This window comes from Rhinoderma darwinii, chromosome 9 (genome assembly GCF_050947455.1).
Source record: "Rhinoderma darwinii isolate aRhiDar2 chromosome 9, aRhiDar2.hap1, whole genome shotgun sequence".
Lineage (NCBI taxonomy): Eukaryota > Metazoa > Chordata > Amphibia > Anura > Rhinodermatidae > Rhinoderma > Rhinoderma darwinii.
This window is the reverse complement of record NC_134695.1, coordinates 4,558,313-4,579,937: the sequence shown is the minus strand read 5'-3', so window position 1 is coordinate 4,579,937 and position 21,625 is coordinate 4,558,313. Positions and strand designations below refer to the sequence as shown.

Below are 21,625 nucleotides of genomic sequence, written 5' to 3'. Positions count from 1 at the left end.
AAAAAACGGGAAACTGCAGCACCTAGAATTGGTTGCTGAGGCAACCCTAGGTGGGGTGACGCCAAGCGTCATAGTCTCTCCCAAATTATCCATTCCTGTGACCATTATCTCTGGTGAGACATCACACTCCTCTTCAGCCTATCTGGACTCTGGAGCAGCTGCAAATTTTATTCAGCAGGATCTAGTGGATCGCCTACATCTACCCACAGTTCTTCTGGAGAGACCTCTGGCTGTTGCCTCTGTGAACGGTCTTCCATTGCCCGATCCAATTGTGTCCATCCCTGAATCACTGACACTACAATTCTGAGTTCTTCACTCAGAACAGATCGCCTTCCTTGTATTGCCTAAAGCCATCAACCCTATTCTGCTGGGCCTGCCATGGGTTCGTCTACATTCTCCGGTTCTCGACTGGAGTTTCCGGAGGAGTCCTCCAATGGGGGTCCACATGCCTTAACCGCTGCCTGCCACAGGTTAGTCTGGTTTGACCTTCACTGCCCCAGTCACTCTCCGATCTACCCTCACACTATGCCAGTTTTGCGGACGTCTTCAGCAAAAAGGAGTCATAGACTCTTCCTCCTCATCACAGCTACGATTGCCCTGTTGAGTTACTTCGTGATGCCTCACCACCCTGAGGGGCATGCCCATCCCTTCTCCCTGCCGGAGACCCTAGCCATGTCCGCCTACGTTAAGGAGAACCTTGAGAGAGGGTTCATCCGGAAGTCTTCCTCCCCGGCCGGAGCCGGATTTTTCTTTGTGAAAAAGAAGGATGGATCTCTTCATCCATCTATCGATTACCGAGGTTTGAATCAAATCATGGTCAAGAATAAGTACCCCTCTCCGCTCATCTCAGAACTTTTCGATAGAATTCGTGGGGCCAAGGTGTTCACGAAGCTGGATCTACGCAGGGCCTATAGCATGATCCGTATCCACAAAGGTGACGAGTGAAAAACCGCATTCAACACACGAGATGTTGACTACGAATATCTCGTGATACCCTTTGGACTGTGTAATGCTATAGGTGTGTTCTAGGAGTTCGTAAATGACATCTTCTGGGACTTGCTGTATGTTTGTGTGGTGGTCTATCTGGACGACATCCTGATCTACTCACTTGATTTGACAACGCATCCGAGGCATGTTGCCCAGTCCTGTCGAGGTTAAGGGGGAAATCTCATGCATGCTAAACTTGTGAAGTGTGTGTTCGAGAGGAACTCTCTGCCCTTCCTGGGCTACATCGTATCCGACCGTGGACTCAAGATGAATCCAGAGAAGGTGAAATCCGTCTTAGAGTGGCCACGTCCACATGGGCTTCGGTCCATACAACGATTTCTAGAATCGGCAGACTTCTATCAGCAATTTATCCCGAACTTCTCGTCTCGGACTGCCCCAATCTCTGCCCTCATCAAGAAGGGGGTGAACGCCAAGGTTTGGCCTCCGGAGGCATAGTCAGCATTTATAAACCGCAGTAACGCATACAACAATCACACAAGTAAGTCTACTGCCTCGTCTCCTTTCTACATGGTGTGAAGCCAGCTTCCTCGAGTTCCTCTTCCTGTACCAGCCATGACTCAAGTACAGGCAGCTAACTCTTCATTTGGGACGTTTATTCATAGCTGGCAGCAAACTAAAGCTGCTATTCTCCAAGCAGTGGCCTGCATGAAAAAGCAGGCCGATAAAAGAAGAAAAGTTCCCCCTCAATTCTCTCCTGGAGTCAAAGTCTGGCTATACTCGAGAAACATTTGACTCAAGATACCTTCTTACAAATTCGCTCCCAGGTTCCTCGGTCCTTTCGAAGTTCTGTAACGGATAAACCCTGTATCCTATAAACTTTGATTGCCTCCTACTCTCAAGATTCCCAACTCATTCCACATGTCACTCCTGAAGCCTGTGGTCCTGAACTGCAAAACTCCTAGTCCTGTGGTTGCTCTCAGTGGTTCATCTGACGTGTTTGAGGTGAAGGAGATCCTGGACTGCAAGAGGAAGGACTTTCTATTTGGTGGACTGGAGAAGTTTTGATCCTGAGGAGAGGTCCTGGGAACCAGAAGAGAACCTTAATGCCCCCACCCTCATTAAAAAATGCCTCTCTCGCTCTGGACCCAAGAAGAGGGAGCGTAAGGGGGGGGGGGTACTGTAACGGCCGCGATCACAGACTGCAGCCTCCACTTACCTGACGACCACATATCTCTCTATTTCTGCTGACATCTCCCACCCCGGAGACGTCAGCACATGCCGCCGCCATGCCCTGTCGTATCCAATAGGGGGCGCGCGCTTGCTAGTTCCCGGCCTTAAAGAGCCAGCGCGCGCATATGTAATGAATTAATTATCTCCAGATCACCCTAAACTTTAAAAAGGGTCCTGCCCCTTCACTCCTTGCCTGAGCGTTGTTGTAGTCTTGCCATATCTGTATCGCAGGTTGTGTTGTGCCACCTGCCGTCATCCGCCATGTTTGGCGCATCCTGCTATGCCTACTTCTATAAGCCACATCTGGTGTTATCTGCCACGTGTGGCTCAACCTGCTATGCCTACTGCTATATGCCATGTCTGGTGTCATCTGCCACTCCTGGTATCATTCGCCATGTCTGGCACAACCTGCCACATCTAGCCCCATCCGTGCTAAAGCCTATGCCATTGTCTTAGACTTTTGCATTGACTGTGACTTGGCCAGCTTCCCCTCCGCTTCGGCGGAGCGGCCTAGTGGGTCCACATACCCCTAGATCATGGCAACTGTCCATATATGGACAGTGACGTTAAGGGCTTTGAGATGCTGGAATCCCTAACCATAGGGTCGGCAACGTTCTGGCCTTGAATTTTGCTCCTAGAGGGAGCCACTGACTTCACTGTCCATATATGGACAGTGATGTCAGGGAATTTAAACTTTGTAGTCCCCTGCCAGAGCATCTTAAGCCCTCTGCCTGTGGACTCCAGGACTGGAGGAGTCCCTGACGTCATTGTTCATATATGGTCAGTAACACCAGAGGCTTCTCCAGTCCCGGAGTCTCTGGCCAGAGTGCTACCGATGCTCTGGCCGTGGACTCCCCAGTTTAAAGTCCCTGATGTCGCTGTCCATACATGGACAGTGACGTCAGGAACTTCCCCAGGGCCGGGAATTCCCAAGCCGAGCGCTACGTGATGCTCTTCCCGGGGATTTAAGCCCTGGGAAAGTTCCCCAAGGTATACATTTAATCTATACCTGTGACGGACGGCATACAGTGGCATCCATCACACATAGGCTCCCATGTAAAAAAAAAATTATACCACACGGTATATGTTTTTTTTTGTGGGATCACTCAGGATGGAAAAGTGTAGTATACTACGTTATTTCATCCTTCAAAAAAAAAAAAGTATACCAACGTATATCAGCCCAACGGAGGCCAAGAGGAGATTCTTTCGGTCTCCGTCAGGGCTAATAGAGCCCTATGGACACGTTTAGCCTGTACTTAGCGAGCTTTCCCAACATGCACGCTAAATGTAGAGCAAAATTGAGATGTGAACATAGCCTTAGGGACTTCAATCCAGAAGAATTCACGCCTGAAAACGAGCAGGTAAAAAATATGTGAATAGAAAAATTGCCACACAAAAACACTAAAAAAACAAAACATTAATGCCATTTATTGCAAGTCCCAAAAAAATGCTGCACAAAAAGTATGTGTGAAGAAAACCTTAGCAATATTATTCTAGCATATCAGACTGAAGTATATTGATCCTGATTAGCAGCAACTAGGATGAGACAAGGCTTGATTAAGCATTGTTACTAGCAATAAGGCTATAGCTACATGGTGATGATGTCTGTTCACTGCAACCACCCAATCCTGCCAGAGGATTGGGACAGCTTGCTTGTCCTGCTTGTCATACCATAAAGCATTAAAGCAAGACCATAATGTCCCATCATGTCACAGACTCTCATCATTTTGCAGATGGATGTAACGCTGTTTTGGCTTTGACAGGATGTGATATTGCTATGCAAAGCCATTGATCTAGCCTTTGCCTTTCTCAAGCTCGAACATATAACATATCAATTTGATATACTATAAATGTCTCAATGTTAGAGGTCCAGGATGCCTATTCCTCTTTTTCAAGCGGAGATTTAGCCTTTCATGGATCTTCATTAAAGTCTTTGGGAGAAACTGTATCAGCCAACTATATCAAATTGATTTGCCATAAATGTTAATCGTGGGAAAACACCTTTCTAGGAGTATTCAAACTACAAACAAGTGCACTGTCGCTCTCTATTAGGCTGGGTTCACATTGTGCGTTTTGTTGCATTTTCAAAAGCAGCCTAAGGAAACGCGTTTAAAAAATGCATATGTTTTTTAAATACCTATGCGTTTTTTAAAGTGTTTCAGCTGTAGAATTTAAAAAACACATTTGTTTTTTTCAGATGCGTTTCTGTAGGCTGCATTTAAAAACGCAACAAAAATGCACAATGTGAACCCAGCCTTAGGCTAGACTCACACGGACGTTTTTCACGTCCAAGGTTCATCCGTGCTCTGCGCTGTGGGACTCGATATCACGCATCCCCCATAGACTAGAGTCTATGGAGGGATGCGTGAGGCGTGAAAAAATAGGACATGTCCTATTTTCTCACGGACCCTTCACACGGTCCGTTGAAAGAACGGCCATGTGAACGGCCACATTGAATTATATAGGCCCGTGTGACGGCTGTTGTTTCAACGCCCGTCACACGGACATTTAACACGTTCGTGTGAATAAGGCCTTATAACGAATGGGAAATATGCAAACAGCCGAAAGGGAAACCACCAGTCCATGCTTCTGTTTACATCAAGTACTTTCCATCACTGTAGAGCAAAAGCGCTGGTGGAACATATTGATGCACACTACCCGCATTTCACAGAAGGACGATGGTTTTCAGTTGGCTTAGGCCTGATTTACACGAGCGTGTGCGTTTTTCGTTCAGAGTTTGACAGCTGATGCACCAATCACGCAGTTCGCACGGAAGTGCTTCCGTGCGACCTGCGTGGTTTTCACGCACCCATTGACTTCAATGGGTGCGTGATGCGCGAAAAACGCTGAAATATAGAACATGTCGTGAGTTTTACGCAGCGCACTCATGCTGCGCAAAACCCACGGACTGTCTGCACTGCCCCATAGAGTAATACAGGTGCGTACGACACGCATGAAAAGCACGCGCGTATATTACGCTTGTGTAAATTATGCCTTAGTTTTTATCTTTTACTCCATCAGAAAAGACAATGAGGAAAATTCAGATGTGAAGTTGACATGGAGCAAGAACATATATATACAGTGTCTGATCTTCATTTTTTTCCCATTTCTGTTGCGGCCAATAGTTTTCTGATTGTGGCTATAGTCAAAAAGGTTGCCGACTTGTTCACATCAAGGTTTTTCTTTAATGTTCAGTAACGTATGCAACTGTATGCCATACTTGTGCATACATCGCCTATAGTATCCTACATTAAAGAAATTTATGCCACGCAGTATACTCAAAGGAGTAGTTGACTATGCTATGTAAACACTCTCAGCAAACGTTGAGTCAATGGGTGTCTATAGCGACATTGGACATATCCACTGCGAGAATTACCTGGTGTATATATATGCAGTGGTGCAACGACTAAGGTCGCGGGGGGTGCGACCAGGCCCCCAAGGGGGTGAGGGCCCGCCCAGGATCCCCTCAGGCTGCCACATCAGGAGGTCTGCGCTGCTCTGCATACAAGGTCCTGACGCTGGTCTTCGTGTGCTGCATCGCATACAACATCCTGTATGAGCTGCGGTACAGACCAGGCTAGATATGGCAACCTACGGGGGAACCGGGGTGGGCCCCCTGCGGACAAGAGACTAAGGCCTCATTTACACGAGCGTGTGCATTTTGCGCGCGCAAAAAACGCTGCGTTTTGCGCGCGCAAAAGGCACTTGGCAGCTCCGTGTGTCATCCGTGTATGATGCGCGGCTGCGTGATTTTCGCGCAGCCGCCATCATAGAGATGAGGCTAGTCGACGCCCGTCACTGTCCAAGGTGCTGAAAGAGCTAACTGATCGGCAGTAACTCTTTCAGCACCCTCGACAGTGAATGCCGAACACAATATACACCAACCTGTGAATAAAAAAAGACTTTCATACTTACCAAGAACTTCCTGCTTCCCCCAGTCCGGGCTCCCGGCCGTTGCCTTGGTGACGCGTCCCTCTCTTGTCATCCGGCCCCACCTCCCAGGATGACGCCGCAGTCCATGAGACCGCTGCAGCCTGTGATTGGCTGCAGCCTGTGCTTGGCCTGTGATTGGCTGCAGCTGTCACTTTGACTGAACTGTCATCCCGGGAGGTCGGACCGGAGTTATCGGTAAGTCAGAACGTCTTTTTTTTTTTACAGGTTCATGGATTTTCGGAGCGGAAGTCACTGTCCATGGTGCTGAACCAGTTTAACGCTTTCAGCACCGTGGACAGTGACTGTCTCCTGACGTCGCGTACCCGAACATTTTTTACCGGTTTCGGTCAAAACGAGTTTGGCCGAACCCGGTGAAGTTCGGTGCGCTCATCTCGAATTTGACACTCCGTTTGGATGTTTGTAAACAGAAAAGCACGTGGTGCTTTTCTGTTTACATTCAGGAGTTTGACAGCTCTTGCGCGAATCACGCAGTTCGCACGGAAGTGCTTCCGTGCGGCATGCGTGGTTTTGACTTCAATGGGTGCGTGAGTGCGCGAAAAACGCATGATTATAGAACATGTCGTGAGTTTTTTTCTGCGCACACGCGCTGAGCGCAATTCACGCATCGTCTAAACTGCCCCATTGACTAATATAGGTGCGTACGACATGCGTGCAAAGCACGCGCGTCGCACGCGCGTATATTACGTTCGTGTAAATGAGGCCTTAGGGGCAATGAGTAAAGCCTTTTATTTTTATACATGTTTGGAGGGGCAGCACGTTGGACTAGCAGTCTCTGGTTACACCCTTGTATATAAACTAAACGTAACCACAAAGCTTGATATGGACATCTAATTTATACAGTTCGTGCAATATTTTCTACCACAAAATCCTTGCGGCCAGCTCATGGCAAATCAGACCTGGCATACAATACTAAAAAGGGTTTCACTAAAGGGTAATATTGGATTTATTATGTCCCAAATAAGTATACAGTGTTTATTGTGCACATTACATTCAAATATCCCGATTGTAAAGCATTGCGGAATATGTTGGCGCTATACAAATAAAGATTATGATGTCACTGAAACATTGTTTATAAAAGCCTTGTACATCACTGTTTGGCTTTAGAATATTCTGTGTCCCAGTCCTAAATTGTTGATTTCTGGCAGATGTACACTAATATACAGTACTTATACTTTGAGGATATGCGTCATACTCATTTTTTTGGAGGAAATGCGTCATATCTGCTGACAGTAAAACGTATAATAAATGTGTCTGTTTACCCCCTGCTGGCCAATTTCTTTATAGCATGTGTGTCTGTGCCTTTGAGCAATATTTAGATGGTTTTGCAGACCTCCTCTAAATACTGAATAACCCCTTGAAGAGGAAGGGAGGCCTCACTATTACTGTCCTCATATTACCCTCTATGCCACCTATAGCTTTAAGAATCTCCTCAGGCCCAAATAATTAGGGCTGAGCCTCTGCAGTTCTAGGCGTCACCCAGTAGACATCACAGGACGCTACAGAAAGTGAGGAGCAAGCAGGACGAGTATCGCCATCAGGTAGCGAGGAACAATGGTGATGGATATAAAGGGGATAATATGAGGTCAACTCACAAACTGAGAGAAAAGGAAGCTCATTGTCTGCGGTACATACACTAGAGATAGGACTGCACATTGTACAAAAGGTGGAGACATCAAACAACACCACATACTGACAGTAGGGAGGGTCTGACAGGAGAGACAGCTGCTGGGAAAGCCAGTCTCAGGGAGTGTCTGCTGAGAGACAGCCCAAGGGAGTGTCTGAGAAGCTGGCAGAGCAGGGAGGAGACTGCAGCAAGAGCAACACAGCCCAAAAAAAGCTACCAGGAAGGGTGAGACTGCGAAAGCTGCCGTCTATTACACGGAGAGACCCTCACTAGCAGCCACCAGGGTCCTCAGCACAGGTAGGTGGCAAAATGTAACCCAGAAATGTCTCAAAAAGGACCCTCCTTTGTTGTATTTTCTAGATTTGGGGGAGTGGTTATAGGGATAGAACATTTGAGGAAAGTAACAAGTTTGTGTAACAAGATGGTGTTGTGGGTCCCAATAAGTTACATAAATAGGTGTTTTGCAACTATAAATGTACAAATAATAGACATGAATACACTTGTGTATACGGTGACATTGTTTTTATTGACAAATATATGAGGCAGAGCTAACTCCAAAGGACTGCATTGTGATAACTGCTGTGAATTTACCTGTAGTCCTATGTAAAACCGCAGATAACACAAATTGTGCAGAATGGTAAAAGCCAACTATTTGAATAGTATTTAGTAGTTTAATGGTAGCGACTAGAGGAGGACTGCCTACATACTAGAGCTGCTAGTCATCTATATCTTCTGATGGTATAACGCCAGTCACTGGTGTTAAAGTACTGAACCATGTGTGAACCATAACCAGCTCAACTCTGCTATATCTGTCACGCTGTCAGTGGTATTGAGTGTTAAGTGAAAGGCGCAGTGGGTTTACACTTTTATAGGCATTATGATTCAATACATAAAATAAATGCAGTCTCCATGTAACGCAAGAAACCAGTCCACTGTGCCAAAGAAAGCGTATTAAGTTTGTAAGCAGAACCTGCCAGTCTGTGCCTCACCCAAAAAATAATTCCTGCTAAAACCTCCCATGGACTGCTTTATGTCAAATACAGCATATGCAAATAATCTTGACATTTCATTGTCGTGGATGAAGATGGTTTCTAAGCTGATCACATCTAGGAGGAGACGATAATGATAACCTGTTCTCCTGGCCGATATTCACTTCAATGGGGGAAAAGGCTGCACTACCTGTGAATCGCTGCTAAGTGTGTGTCAGAGATTCACAGTGAGCAAGAAGAAATGAAGGGGAAGCAGCGCTTGTACAAGCGATGTGGCCCCTTCAAAACAGCTGATCGGGGGTCCTGGGAGTGAGACCCCCGACGCATCAGCTATTGATGGCCTATCCTGAGGATAGGCCATCAACTTTTACTGGCTGGAAAAACCGAATATAGAGAGAAGTTCTCAGATCTGGCCTTTCATCCATTCTTAGATGTCTCCCATAAAAGTTATGTAATGTTAAACTCTATTTTCTTAAAGCCGTTTGCGTAATGAGCACTATGGCATGATCTTCACCAAATTATTTATTTCCTTTGCTTATATAGCGCCGACATATTCTGCAGCACTGTACAAAGATTGTCATTGCTCATTTCAGTCCCTGTGCCCAATGAGGCTCCTAATTTCTAAATTCTACTATTCACACACGGCTTTTTTCATTGGGGTTTGTCACAGCGTTTGTTTTAGGTTAAAAAACGATGCGGCCAGATGTTACTTTAAAGAGGCTCTGTCACCAGATTCTGCAACCCCTATCTCCTATTGCAGCAGATCGGCGCTGCAGTGTAGATAAGAGTAACATTTTAGTTTTTTTTTTTAAAAACGAGCATTTTTGGCCAAGTTATGACCATTTTTATATTTTTGCAAATGAGGCTTTCTAAAGTACAACTGGGCGTGTTTAAAGTTAAAGTACAAGTGGGTGTGTATTGTGTATGTACATCTGGGCGTTTTTACTAGCTGGGCGTTGTGAATGGAAGTGTATGATGCTGACGAATCAGCATCATCCACTTCTCTTCGTTACCACCCAGCTTCTGGCAGTGCACAGACACACAGCGTGTTCTCGAGAGATCACGCTGTGACGTCACTTCCTGCCCCAGGTCCTGCATCGTGTCGGACGAGCGAGGAGGACACCGAGCACCAGGCGACAGAGGCTACAGTTCATTCTGTAGCAGCATCGGCGTTTGCAGGTAAGTCTATTTGACCTCCTCGCTCGTCCGACACGATGCAGGACCTGGGGCAGGAAGTGAGTGACGTCACAGTGTGATCTCTCGAGAACACGCTGTGTGTCTGTGCACTGCTAGAAGCTGGGTGGTAACGAAGAGAAGTGGATGATGCTGATTCGTCAGCATCATACACTTCCATTCACAACGCCCAGCTAGTAAAAGTAGTAAAAACGCCCAGATGTACACACACAATACACGCCCACTTGGACATAACTTTAAACACGCCCAGTTGTACTTTAGAAAGCCTCATTTGCATAAATATAAAAATGGTCATAACTTGGCCAAAAATGGTCGTTTTAAAAAAAACAAAAAAAAAAGTTGCTCTTATCTACATTGCAGCGCCGATCTGCTGCAATAGGAGATAGGGGTTGCAAAATCTGGTGACAGAGCCTCTTTAAACTTTATAGTGTATTATTGATCAGGCTACATATAAAGCATTTTGATTTGTGGTGTTTTTTTCAAAACGTAGCATGCTTTGGGTATGAGATTTTTTTTTGGTCGTTTTTTCTCATACGCTTCTCTACGGGACTTTAAAAACACCAGAAAAAACGCATGTACAAAAGGTCACTAAATAGAAGACGCCAACAAAATGCTTGTAAAAACGCAATAAAAAAATGCTTGTTACATGTAAAAAAATTCAGTTCTTATGTACGTTGTTTCATACAATCTAAACCGGCAGACAAAAACCTTTGTGAAGGAGGCCCTTTTCTCACACGCACACATATGGGGCCTATATACATAGAAAGCCAATTTACCAATCCGTATATTTTTGGCATGTGAAGTAAACCGGAGGAAACCTACGCAAAAACACAGAGAGAATGTACAAACTCCATACAGATGTACTGCAAGGCAACGGTGTTAACCCCTTCCAGACATTTGTCGCATGCAACAATTGGTGGACACCGGCTAAGAAGCTGAGTCGGTGCCACCATCGCCGGATGTCAGCTGTATCTAACAGCTAACATCCGGCTGTAATGGCGGGGACCGAAATTAGCTTCGATCCCTTGCCATTAACCTCTTAAATGCAGTGCTGAAACGCGATCGCTGCATTTAAGCTGTTTGCAGCTCATCGGAACCCCAGCAATGAAATTGCTGGCGTTCCGGTAATGTAATGTCAACCGGAGGCCTAATACTGGCCTCCCGGTCTGCCTAGCGTGGAAGACTTCCAGGACCCGCCCGGCGGCGGAACCCGTAAGCCTTCCGCAGCCGACAGCAAGATGGCGTCGGTTTAGGAGTTGAGCCGGCATCCTCACCGGTGGATGTCAGCTGTATGTTACAGCTGACATCCACCTGTAATGGCAGGAACCGGAGCTAGTTCCGATCCCTGCCATTAATCCCTTAGGTGCAGCGATCGCTGCATCATAGAGGTTGCTAGCAGATGGCCTGCCATGCAATCAGGGCTGGCCACTGCTTCTATGGCAACAGGAGACCTAACAATCGCCTTCTGCTCTGCCATTACGGAAGCCGATTAGGCCCCGCCGGGAGGCGAAGCCTAATCGGCTTGCTGTCAGTGAATGACTGACAGATCTAATACATTGCACTACATAGGTAGTGCAATGTATTTGAAAAAAAAAATAATTTGACGGTTGGACCTTCAAGTCCCCTAGTGGGACTTGAAAAAAAGTTAAAAAAATAAAATAAGTTTTAAAACATATAATAAACAATCACCCTGTTCCCTTATCAAGTCCTTTTTTTATTATTGAAAAAAAATCATACATATTTAGCATCACCGCGTCCATAACCGCCTGAACTATAAAAATATTATGTTGTTTATTCCACGTGGTGAACGGATACTGATATTTTTACTTTTCACCATCCGCAGCACAATCAATTAAAGGAAAAGACCTGTGGGGTGCAGATGCTCACTACACCTCTTAATAAATGTATTGAGGGGTGTCGTTTCCAAAATGGGGTCACTTTTCAGGGGTTTCTTTTATTATTTCACATCTGAGCCTCTGCAATTGTGAACTAATACTTTGTTAGTCGCCAAATTAGGCCTCAATTTTGCATGGTACTCTTTCACTCCTGAGCCCTGTCAAATATCCAGGCAAAAGATTAGGGCCACATGTAGGGTGTTTCAAAACCGTGAAACACAGCATGATAATTAGAGAGCTGTCTTGTTATGGTGGCACAAGTTGGGCACCACATGTTCGCATATCTATGGAAAAAAATCCCATTTTCACTCTGCAACATTAGAGTGCACACTAATTTACCGCAAAACACCTGCAGGGTTAACATGCCCACTACACCCCTAGGTGAATACCTTGAGGGGTGTAGTTTCCAAAATGTGGTCACTTCTGGGGGGTTTCCAATGCTTTGGTCCCACAGGGGCTTTGCAAATGCGACATAGCGCCCAGAAACCAATCCAGCAAAATCTACACTCCAAAAGCCAAATGGCGCTGCTTCCCTTCTGAGCCCTACTGTGTGCCCAAACAGCAGTTTATTACCACATATCGGGTATTGCCATACTCGGGAGAAATTGCTTTGCAAATGTTGGGGTTCTTTTTTTCCTTTTATTTGTTGAGAAAATTAAAAATTTGGAGCTAAAGCTACATCTTATTGCAGAAAAGGGATTGTTTTTATTTTCACTGCCCAATTCTAATAAATTCTATGAAACACCTGTGGGGTCAAAATGCTCACTACACCCCTAGATGAATTCCTGAAGGGGTGTAGTTTCCTAAATGGCGTCACTTTTTGGGCGTTTTCATTGTATTGTCCCCTCAGGGGCTTTGCAAATGCGACATGGCCTCCGCAAACCATTCCTGCTAAATGTGATCTCCAAAAGCCAAATAGCGCTCTTTCCCTTCTGAGCCCTGCCGTGTGTCCAAACAGCCGTTTATGACCACATGTGGGATATTGTTTTACTTGGGAGAAATTGCTTTACAAATTTTACGGTGCTTTTTTCTCCTTCAGTCCTTGTGGAAACTGAAAAAAATTAGCTAAGCCTACATTTTCTTTGAAAAAATGTAGACTTTAATTTTTACGGCCTACTTCCAATAATTTTTGCAATGAACCTGTGAGCTCAAATGCTCACTTTGAAAGATAATTTCCTTGAGGTGTGTAGTTTCCCAAATGTGGTCACTTTTGGGGGATTTCCACTGCTTTGGCACCGCAAGAGCCCTTCAAACCTGACATGGTCCCTAAAATATATGCTAATAAAAAGGTGCTACTTTACTTCTGAGGCCGGTGCTTCAGTCTATTACCACACTAGGATCCCATGTGGGATATTTCCTAAATCTGCAGAACCTGGGCAATAAATATTGAGTTGGATTTCTTGGTAAAACTTTGTGTTACAAAAAAAAATGGATTAAAAATTTAGTAAGTGTAAATTTCACCTCTACAGTTCTTTTAATTCCTGTGAAACTTCTAAAGGGTTAAGAAACTTTCTAAATGCTGTTTTGAATAATTTGAGGGGTGAAGTTTTTAAAATGGGGTGACTTATTGGGGGTTTCTAATATATAAGGCCCTCAAAGCCTTTTGAAATTTTCTTGAAAATGTTTGAAATTGCTGCTAAAGTTCTAAGCCTTGTAACGTCCTAGAAAAATAAAAGGATGTTCAAAAAACGATGCCAATTTAATGTAGACATATGGGGATGTTAATTAGAAACAATTTTGTTTGGTATAACTGCCTGTCTTACAAGCAGATACATTTAAATTTAGAAAAATGCACATTTTTGCAATTTATTTTTCTTTGCTACATTTTGGGGTTTTTCACAATTAAATACTTAATGTATCGAGCAAATTTTGCCAGTAACATAAAGTCCAATGTGTCACGAGAAAACTATCTCAGAATTGCTTGGATAGGTAAAAGCATTCTGAAGTTATTACCACATAAATTGAAACATTTCCGATTTGAAAAATGAGGCTCTGTCAGGAAGGTCAAAAGTGGCCAAAGAGGGAAGGGGATAAACACTGATCCACCAAATGATAGTAGTAAACTTGGAACAATTCTGTTTGAGGTTCTTTTTACTAAAAGTATTCGTATTTGAAACATTTAAATGACGCATGTTTTTCAGACGTTAACTCCGATCTGTTGGCAAGCCAAGATGTCTGAGGAAGTGATTGTCCCAGTGTATGCTACGGGGATCTCAGCCCAGCTGCAGAAGCAACGGGACCATGAGCTGGGCATAGGAAAACATGAAAATGCTGTGAAGTTTTTAGGGCAGGATTTTGATCGGATTCAGCAGGAGTGTTTACAAAATGGAACTCTCTTTAAGGATGATACCTTTCCCTCTTCTGCTCACTCACTGGGGTTTAAAGAGCTTGGTCCAAACTCATCTAAGACTTACGGAGTTAAATGGGTCCGGCCTACGGTAAGAAACTATAAAGACTTTAATAATTAGTTTTACAGACTCCTCATGGTCAAAACAGCTTATTTCTATTTGCCTTATTTGCCTGCTCTTCTTTTGACAAAAATTATATATGAGTAGAATATGTAATTTCCGAAAAGGAATGATCTGAGACTAGCCATTTTAAAGCCTACCTCCATTCAAACCCCAAAGTTCTAATTTGACTGTAGTTAATGTATTTGATTAACCATGTAAGTCCATTCAAATTCCCATATGGACATGGCGCTTATCATGATCTCTATGTATGGGGTGCATCCATAGTGGTTGCTCCGGCACTAGTTTACCACTTGAGACACTTGAAATCTTAACTGCACTCTGTTAAAGGCTATGTGCTCCCCCCTTTTTTTTTTAAATAAGGATGTGTATCAGTGTATTTGGTGCAACTTTCTAATTACTTTTTATTATAAATTATTTTGACTTTTTGAGCTACAGCTGCTTTGAAACTTTTATACAGAGCAGCTGTATCTAGCGCTGAGACCTGAATCCGTCAGGTCAGTGGCACTGACGAGTTCAGTGTCAGCTGGTCGGATCCACCTGTTGTCGATCACATCTAAGTTATGAACTTAGATGCGATCGGTAATCGCTCGATCCTGCGTGTCAGAGACACACAGGACCCACTGTCACTGAACCAGTCAGTGCCGCTGACCTGACAGATACAGGTTTCAGCACTAGATACAGCTGCTCTGTATACAGAATACAAAGCAGCTGTATCTGAAAAAGTACAAAGCATTTTTAATAAAAAGTAATTAGGAAGTTGCACAAAACACAATGATACTCATTTTTATTTAAACCCCCCCCCCCTTCCGCCAAGTCGAAGCTGAGATCTAGGGTGCTCTTCTGTACTGACATGGAGGCAGTCATTTTCAGATTTTCTGTCACTGAATAAACTCGCTAGTGACCAACTTGTTCCTTCCATGTCCATTCTACAGGCAGATAAACTGCTCTGTGGACGAGTACCTGAGGTCTCCGCTTCACACAGGAGTTTGACTTGGGAGAAAAAGTGGTGTTTTCAGTTTTTTGGTGGAGATGTGAATTAATATTGAAGACTATTTTAGACTGTTGTTAGCTATTCGGAATCATAATTATGTATCTGATCAGAAATCAATGCTAAATGATACTACTTTTGTGTGATAACCTTTTCCGCCCGACATACAGTTTGCTTCATAGTGAATTTCGATCATATTATATATGTTCCTGCAACGTAAGCCACCGATGAAGGCTTGAGTTTCTATTTATCATTGCAAAATTCCCAGATCAGAAAATATTTTCCTCTGGCTGAATGACAAGAACTGAATTCGGATAGATCTGAACCTTCAAACCACACCCATTAAACCATGTTACACATGCAAACCTCTGTTTTTAACCAGACTGATCGTGACACAGACAGACACACCACTGGTAGTCTTGTATAGGAATTCTCAGTTATTTTGAGGATTTCTCATCTCTTCTGATATGTCTGTTTTAGTAAATACTTTCCTAAAAAAAAATACAAATTCTGGAGCATTTTTTCTTAGAACTTTGTTGTTCCGTTCCTCAGTTATCCCCCCTGGAAATATATGATTAAAGGTATGTTCACACGGCTTATTTTTGGTTGTTTTTCGTGCCGTAAACGGCCGGAAAATTGGAAGCAGAATGCCTTCAAACACCTGCCCATTGATTTCAATGGGAAAAACTGTTTTTTTTTTTTTTTACGCGCCCGTTTTCAAATACGCCGACAAAAAAGAAGTGCATGTCACTTCTTGAGCCGTTTTTAGTTGCCTCTATAGAAAAACAGTTACCATTCCCTTTGTCAATGAAGCAAGTCTGTATACAGTCTGACACTGTACAATCCCCTCAGACTGTGAGGGACGCACCCTATTGACAAGTAATGTTTGACTGATAGACTTTTAAGAAAACAAAAGTTGTCATTGTTCTCAGCAGTTCACTATAACATGTATAGCAAGACCGTGAAATATAGTGCTATAATTCCCACAGGAGGAAGATTATGACTAATAGATACTGTAAATTATATATATTTTTTTTTTCACGTTATGTTGTCAAACCAGAGCACAATTGATATTGTGTATGGTTGAAAAACAGGTTAAACAGGTTAAACATTAAGTGTGCATGCACACTTAAAGAGGCTCTGTTTCATCAGATTTTGCAACCCCTATCTGCTATTGCAGCAGATCGGCGCTGCAATGTAGATTACAGTAACGGTTTTATTTTTAAAAAACGAGCATTTTTGGCCAAGTTATGACCATTTTTGTATTTATGCAAATGAGGCTTGCAAAAGTCCAAGTGGGCGTGTATTATGTGCGTACATCGGGGCGTTTTTACTACTTTTACTAGCTGGGCGTTCTGACGAGAAGTATCATCCACTTCTCTTCAGAACGCCCAGCTTCTGGCAGTGCAGATCTGTGACGTCACTCACTTCCTGCCCCAGGTCCTGCATCGTGTCGGCCACATCGGCACCAGAGGCTACAGATGATTCTGCAACAGCATCAGCGTTTGCAGGTAAGTAGCTACATCGACTTACCTGCAAACGCCGATGCTGCTGCAGAATCATCTGTAGCCTCTGGTGCCGATGTGTCCTCGCTCGTCCGACACGATGCAGGACCTGTGAGTGACGTCACAGCGTGATCTCTCGAACACGCTCTGTGTCTGCACTGCCAGAAGCTGGGCGTTCTGAAGAGAAGTGGATGATACTTCTCGTCAGAACGCCCAGCTAATAAAAGTAGTAAAAACGCCCCGATGTAACACACACAATACACGCCCAGTTGGACTTTTACTTTAAACACGCCCACTTGGACTTTTGCAAGCCTCATTTGCATAAATACAAAAATGGTCATAACTTGGCCAAAAATGCTTGTTTTTTAAAAATAAAAACGTTACTGTAATCTACATTGCAGCGCCTATCTGCTGCAATAGCAGATAGGGGTTGCAAAATCTGGTGACAGAGCCTCTTTAAGGGCTCATTCAGACCAGCGTGAATATCGTCCGTGGGCTGTGCGTTGAAATAACGCACAGCACACGGACGCATTGATTTCAATGGGGCTATTCACACATACGTGAGTTTTCACACGGCGAGTGTCCATTGCGCGAAACTCACTGCATGTCCTATATTCACGCACCTAGTCGCCCATTGAAGTCAATGGGTAGGTGAAAATCATAGACAGCACACGGACGCACATCACGCATCAATTACATTGAAAAAATAAATTAAAAAAGTGCTTTCAAGTGGGTGAAAAACACATTCCACATGCAAACACACTGATGCAAAAACACAGATTTACACGTTTTTTTACACATGTAAATCTGTCACACTCGTTTATCGGCTGATCATATCGTTTATGCAGCATGAAATATTATCTTCGGCAGCACATCTCCCTGTGTAAATGAACTCTCTCATTGATTGGCGCTCGTTTACATGTCCCTCGTCGGGCCGTGTAAGAGGACACTTAGAGTGGGGGAGCCTGTGCTTTACCTTGTAAATGACCTGGTATTAGAACATTTGTATGAGATCACATTGGTTACATCAAATGACAAACTGTAGTAGTACCTAATCTAATTGTGTGAATACTCTACCCAATACACTAGTGAGTGCTATGGAGACATTGATTATCTACCTTATGTTCTGAATATTCCAGGGGCAGACATACCATTGGTGCAACATGTGCAGCTGCACAGGGGCCCAGTATGAAAGGGGACCCACTGCCACCTCAAACTAGCTGCCTTCTGTCTATAAGATTGCATGTAAACACCAGAGATAATTTTATGTCTCACAATTACTGATGGATTTTTAGAGAAACATATGGGGTGATTAATAATGAGATATTGGAGGGCAAGGGGCCCATATAATGTTCTTTCATGGGGCCCTCAGCTGTGTGTACCTGTCCCTGGAATGTTCCTATACACATATAACACCTGTTCTAAGTTTTACACCATACTGTTTGACCTAAACCTGCTACTTTGTGTCCTTTAAATGTCTAAATCAGCATGTGCAATCCAATCCCCTTTGTCCAGTACAAGGGTGTAGGCACCATTGAGGCATACCATGCTGCTGATTTGGGGCTGCTGCAGCGAGGTGACTCAGCCTAGGTTGGCTGCATCCCTGATTTTAATGTTTGGTGAGAACATGTGCAGCGATTTCCCTCCCCCCCCTCCCCTCTCCACAGGCCCACTTAGTGAACAAGAGTGATCAATGAACCCAATTATCATTGAAAGTAGATTGGGGGCAAACAAGCACCAAGTCCTCCAGGTGGTAAGGATTGTGATGGTAATCCGCACCAGAAGGGGGCGCTATTTAGTCTTTGCTATGGGGCTTCTGCAATTCAATGTACACCTCTAGTCATTAGTCAAATGGTAGTTGTAAACTAATCTCTTCCACTGCTTTAAAACATAGTTGGAAGACATTCTACCCTGAGGCCACTTAGAACATCCCAAAGTGACTCAACAAGATCTACAGTAAACGCCATTAAATGCCTGCTGATAATGTTGAAGTACTGCTTCCAACAAGACTTAGCAAGCACGGTGAAGAAAAACAGGATCTGTGACATTCTACTACTTTACTAGTGACCCTCCTTACACATGTCTTCTCATTTATAGAAAAAGAGAAAAGCCTCCCAGATACGAGTTACTGTATATTTATTAGCAAATCTAGATTAGTCTTTCACCTTCGTGTGCATTATAAAAGGCTTCCAATTTATCTTCCACTTCTATATGCTGATTCCATAATTGCCAATAACTTCTATGGGAGTTACGGAAACAGTGTAGCTCAGCGAGCTACGCTGTTTTTGTAATTTCCAACCATGCAATTAGGAAGTGTCCCGGGTGGTAGCGGGAACCGGGAAACGTAGAACAGGGTTTAGGGGACCCTGTTCTAGAGAGGTGCGGGTCCCAGAGATGGGACCTGTATCTATCTGACATTTATGGCATATCCAGTGGATATGCCATAAATGTCCCGGATGGGGAAACCCCTTTGATTCTAAATTCCAAAATTATATATTATATTTGTCTCTGTTCAAAATCGGTAAAAGTCAGTGATAGACAATTGGAGTTGTTGGGATCTGATAAACCAGTTTTATGATTGGGTTATTGACAAGAATTGGCATCAAAATAAATTGGCATCAACATCAAGAACATTATTTCAGGTTCTAGTAGCTTAAAGCCAATCTTTAGCCAAAAACTAAAAACATCTGCATTGAGATTTCACCTTCTAAACCACAACCCCAAAGCTTCCTGACTGGCTGCCTAAGTTGGGTGGCATAACCACGCCCCCTGCTTTGTGCAGAACCAAACGCTCAGGTTTGACTGGCACCAACTAGATCTTTGAAACGGTTGACCCTTGTAGGGAAGACTCGGTGAGGTTAATACAGTTTCAGCTCTTAAACACTGTCATTATCCAGATGGTTTGACTGTAATGGCAGCAAAAATAATTACATAAGTAAAAATTATATTTTTCTTCTTACGACTAATTTCTCACAATTGCACATGGATAATGTGTGCATGGTATGCCTAACATATAGTAATACTACAATCTGGATGTGGTATATGTGCACTTTTAGCAGCCCATTTATCATCACTCCGATACTCAAGTCCCTATTACACCAGCCGGTGCAGCGTGCGCAGATCAATGAGACATCGTTGATCGGCGCTCGTTTGCTACTGTCACAAGGAACGAGTGGTCGTTACTCCGATTGCTCGTCCTCATACATTATTATCAGGTAGGCAGTGCGTCTCCCTGTTTACACAGGGAGATGTGCTGCCGACAACGATAATATTTAACTTTTTAAAAATGATACGATCAGCAGAGTAGCGAGCGTTTGCTCGTCGATCTGCTGATTGTTGCCCTGTTTACACAGGTCAATTATCGGCAACGAGTTTTCTATAAATGCTCGTCTGTCCGATAATCGCCCAGTGTAAAACCCCCTTTAGGATAGATGTAACAGTTATTCACATGTAGTTATTGTAAATGAGTATTAAGTGGGCAATAAATGACCTGTCTGTCTTGCCCACCTAAAAAAAAGCCCCATGTTGGAATGGAAAGCCTTTATATATGTCAAAATTTGGTCCAATCCATGTGACTGTTTCCATTATTTGATTAAGGAACCCCTCCAGTTGTTTCAGCAAATCTTAGACAATTTCACCCAATCACAGTAAAGGCTTCTCTGACACTGTCTGGTCATATCTACGTCTATTTACAGGGCGCAATAGCAAGCACTAAATATGTGTACTGAGGTAGGCAATATTAAATGAGCACTGTGGAAACCATTGTGAGAGCACAGCGACAGACCCTTTCATAAAGTACTTTGGTAGATACTTTGTTTTTGCCCATAGTGCCCACATAATTGTTGGCACTAATATAGCATGCTCTATTTATGGGCACTCATATGGAAGAATTGGGATTGTATGATACTATTATTTGGCACTGTTATTTATGCAGCGTAGGGCAGTATCATATGGGGACTGTATGAAACTACCATTCAAGGGGAATGATTGCTAGGTGACAGGTTATGGGGGCTCGATTTTCATGCATTTTAGAATTTTGAAGGATTTGTACTATATTTGGGCTATAAATGCTCTACTCCATTTATTAGAGTAGAGTTTTCGATTTCTTTATGCTAATTGCATATTGCTAAAATACTATACACTATAAAAAAAACGGAGTGATCTGTATTTATTACTCATACTGTTACATAATTGTTTGACTGGCATAGCTTGTGTTATAATTACAGTACTGTCATTTTTATGCAATTACATGGTAAGAATCACCAGTAATAGACATTGGGGCAGATTTACTACTGTGCCTGCTTCTAGAATGTGTCAAAACATGAGTCAAGATTTGGCACATTTGATTTTAGAATAATTTAAGAACAGATGTTTGTTCCTCATTGGACACATTTAGGCTGGATTCACACGAGCATGTTCGGTCCGTAAAGGACAGAACGTATTTCGGCCGAAAGTCCCGTACCGAACACACTGCAGGGAGCCGGGCTCCTAGCATCATAGTTATGTACGACGCTAGGAGTACCTGCCTTTCTGTGGCACTACTGCCCCGTACTGAAAACATGATTACAATATGGGACAGTAGTTCCACAGAGAGGCAGGGACTCCTAGCGTCGTACATAACTATGATGCTAGGAGCCGTGCTCCCTGCAGTGTCTTCGGTCCAGGACTTGCGGCCGAAATACGTTCTGTCCTTTACAGAGCAAACATGCTCGTGTGAACCCAGCCTTAAAGTGTCTAGAAGGGGGGTGTGGCTTAGAAGGGAAGGGCAGTCTTAAAATGTGCCTAATGCGAACTAAGGCAACCAAGAGTTTATATATGGAAGAGAAT

The 21,625-nt window shown here is 43.7% G+C and overlaps 1 protein-coding gene across 1 annotated transcript in view; it reads left to right on the top strand.

Moving 5' to 3' along the window:
* Positions 1-7,597: 7,597 nt before the first annotated feature.
* Positions 7,598-21,625, top strand: part of CAPN1 (calpain 1) — a 65,432-nt gene continuing 51,404 nt past the window's right edge. The window contains exons 1-2 of the mRNA XM_075837182.1: positions 7,598-8,053; positions 13,976-14,272. Of these exons, the coding sequence (XP_075693297.1) occupies positions 14,006-14,272 (267 nt within the window). The 5' untranslated portion in view covers positions 7,598-8,053; positions 13,976-14,005. The remainder of the gene's footprint in view (positions 8,054-13,975; positions 14,273-21,625) is intronic.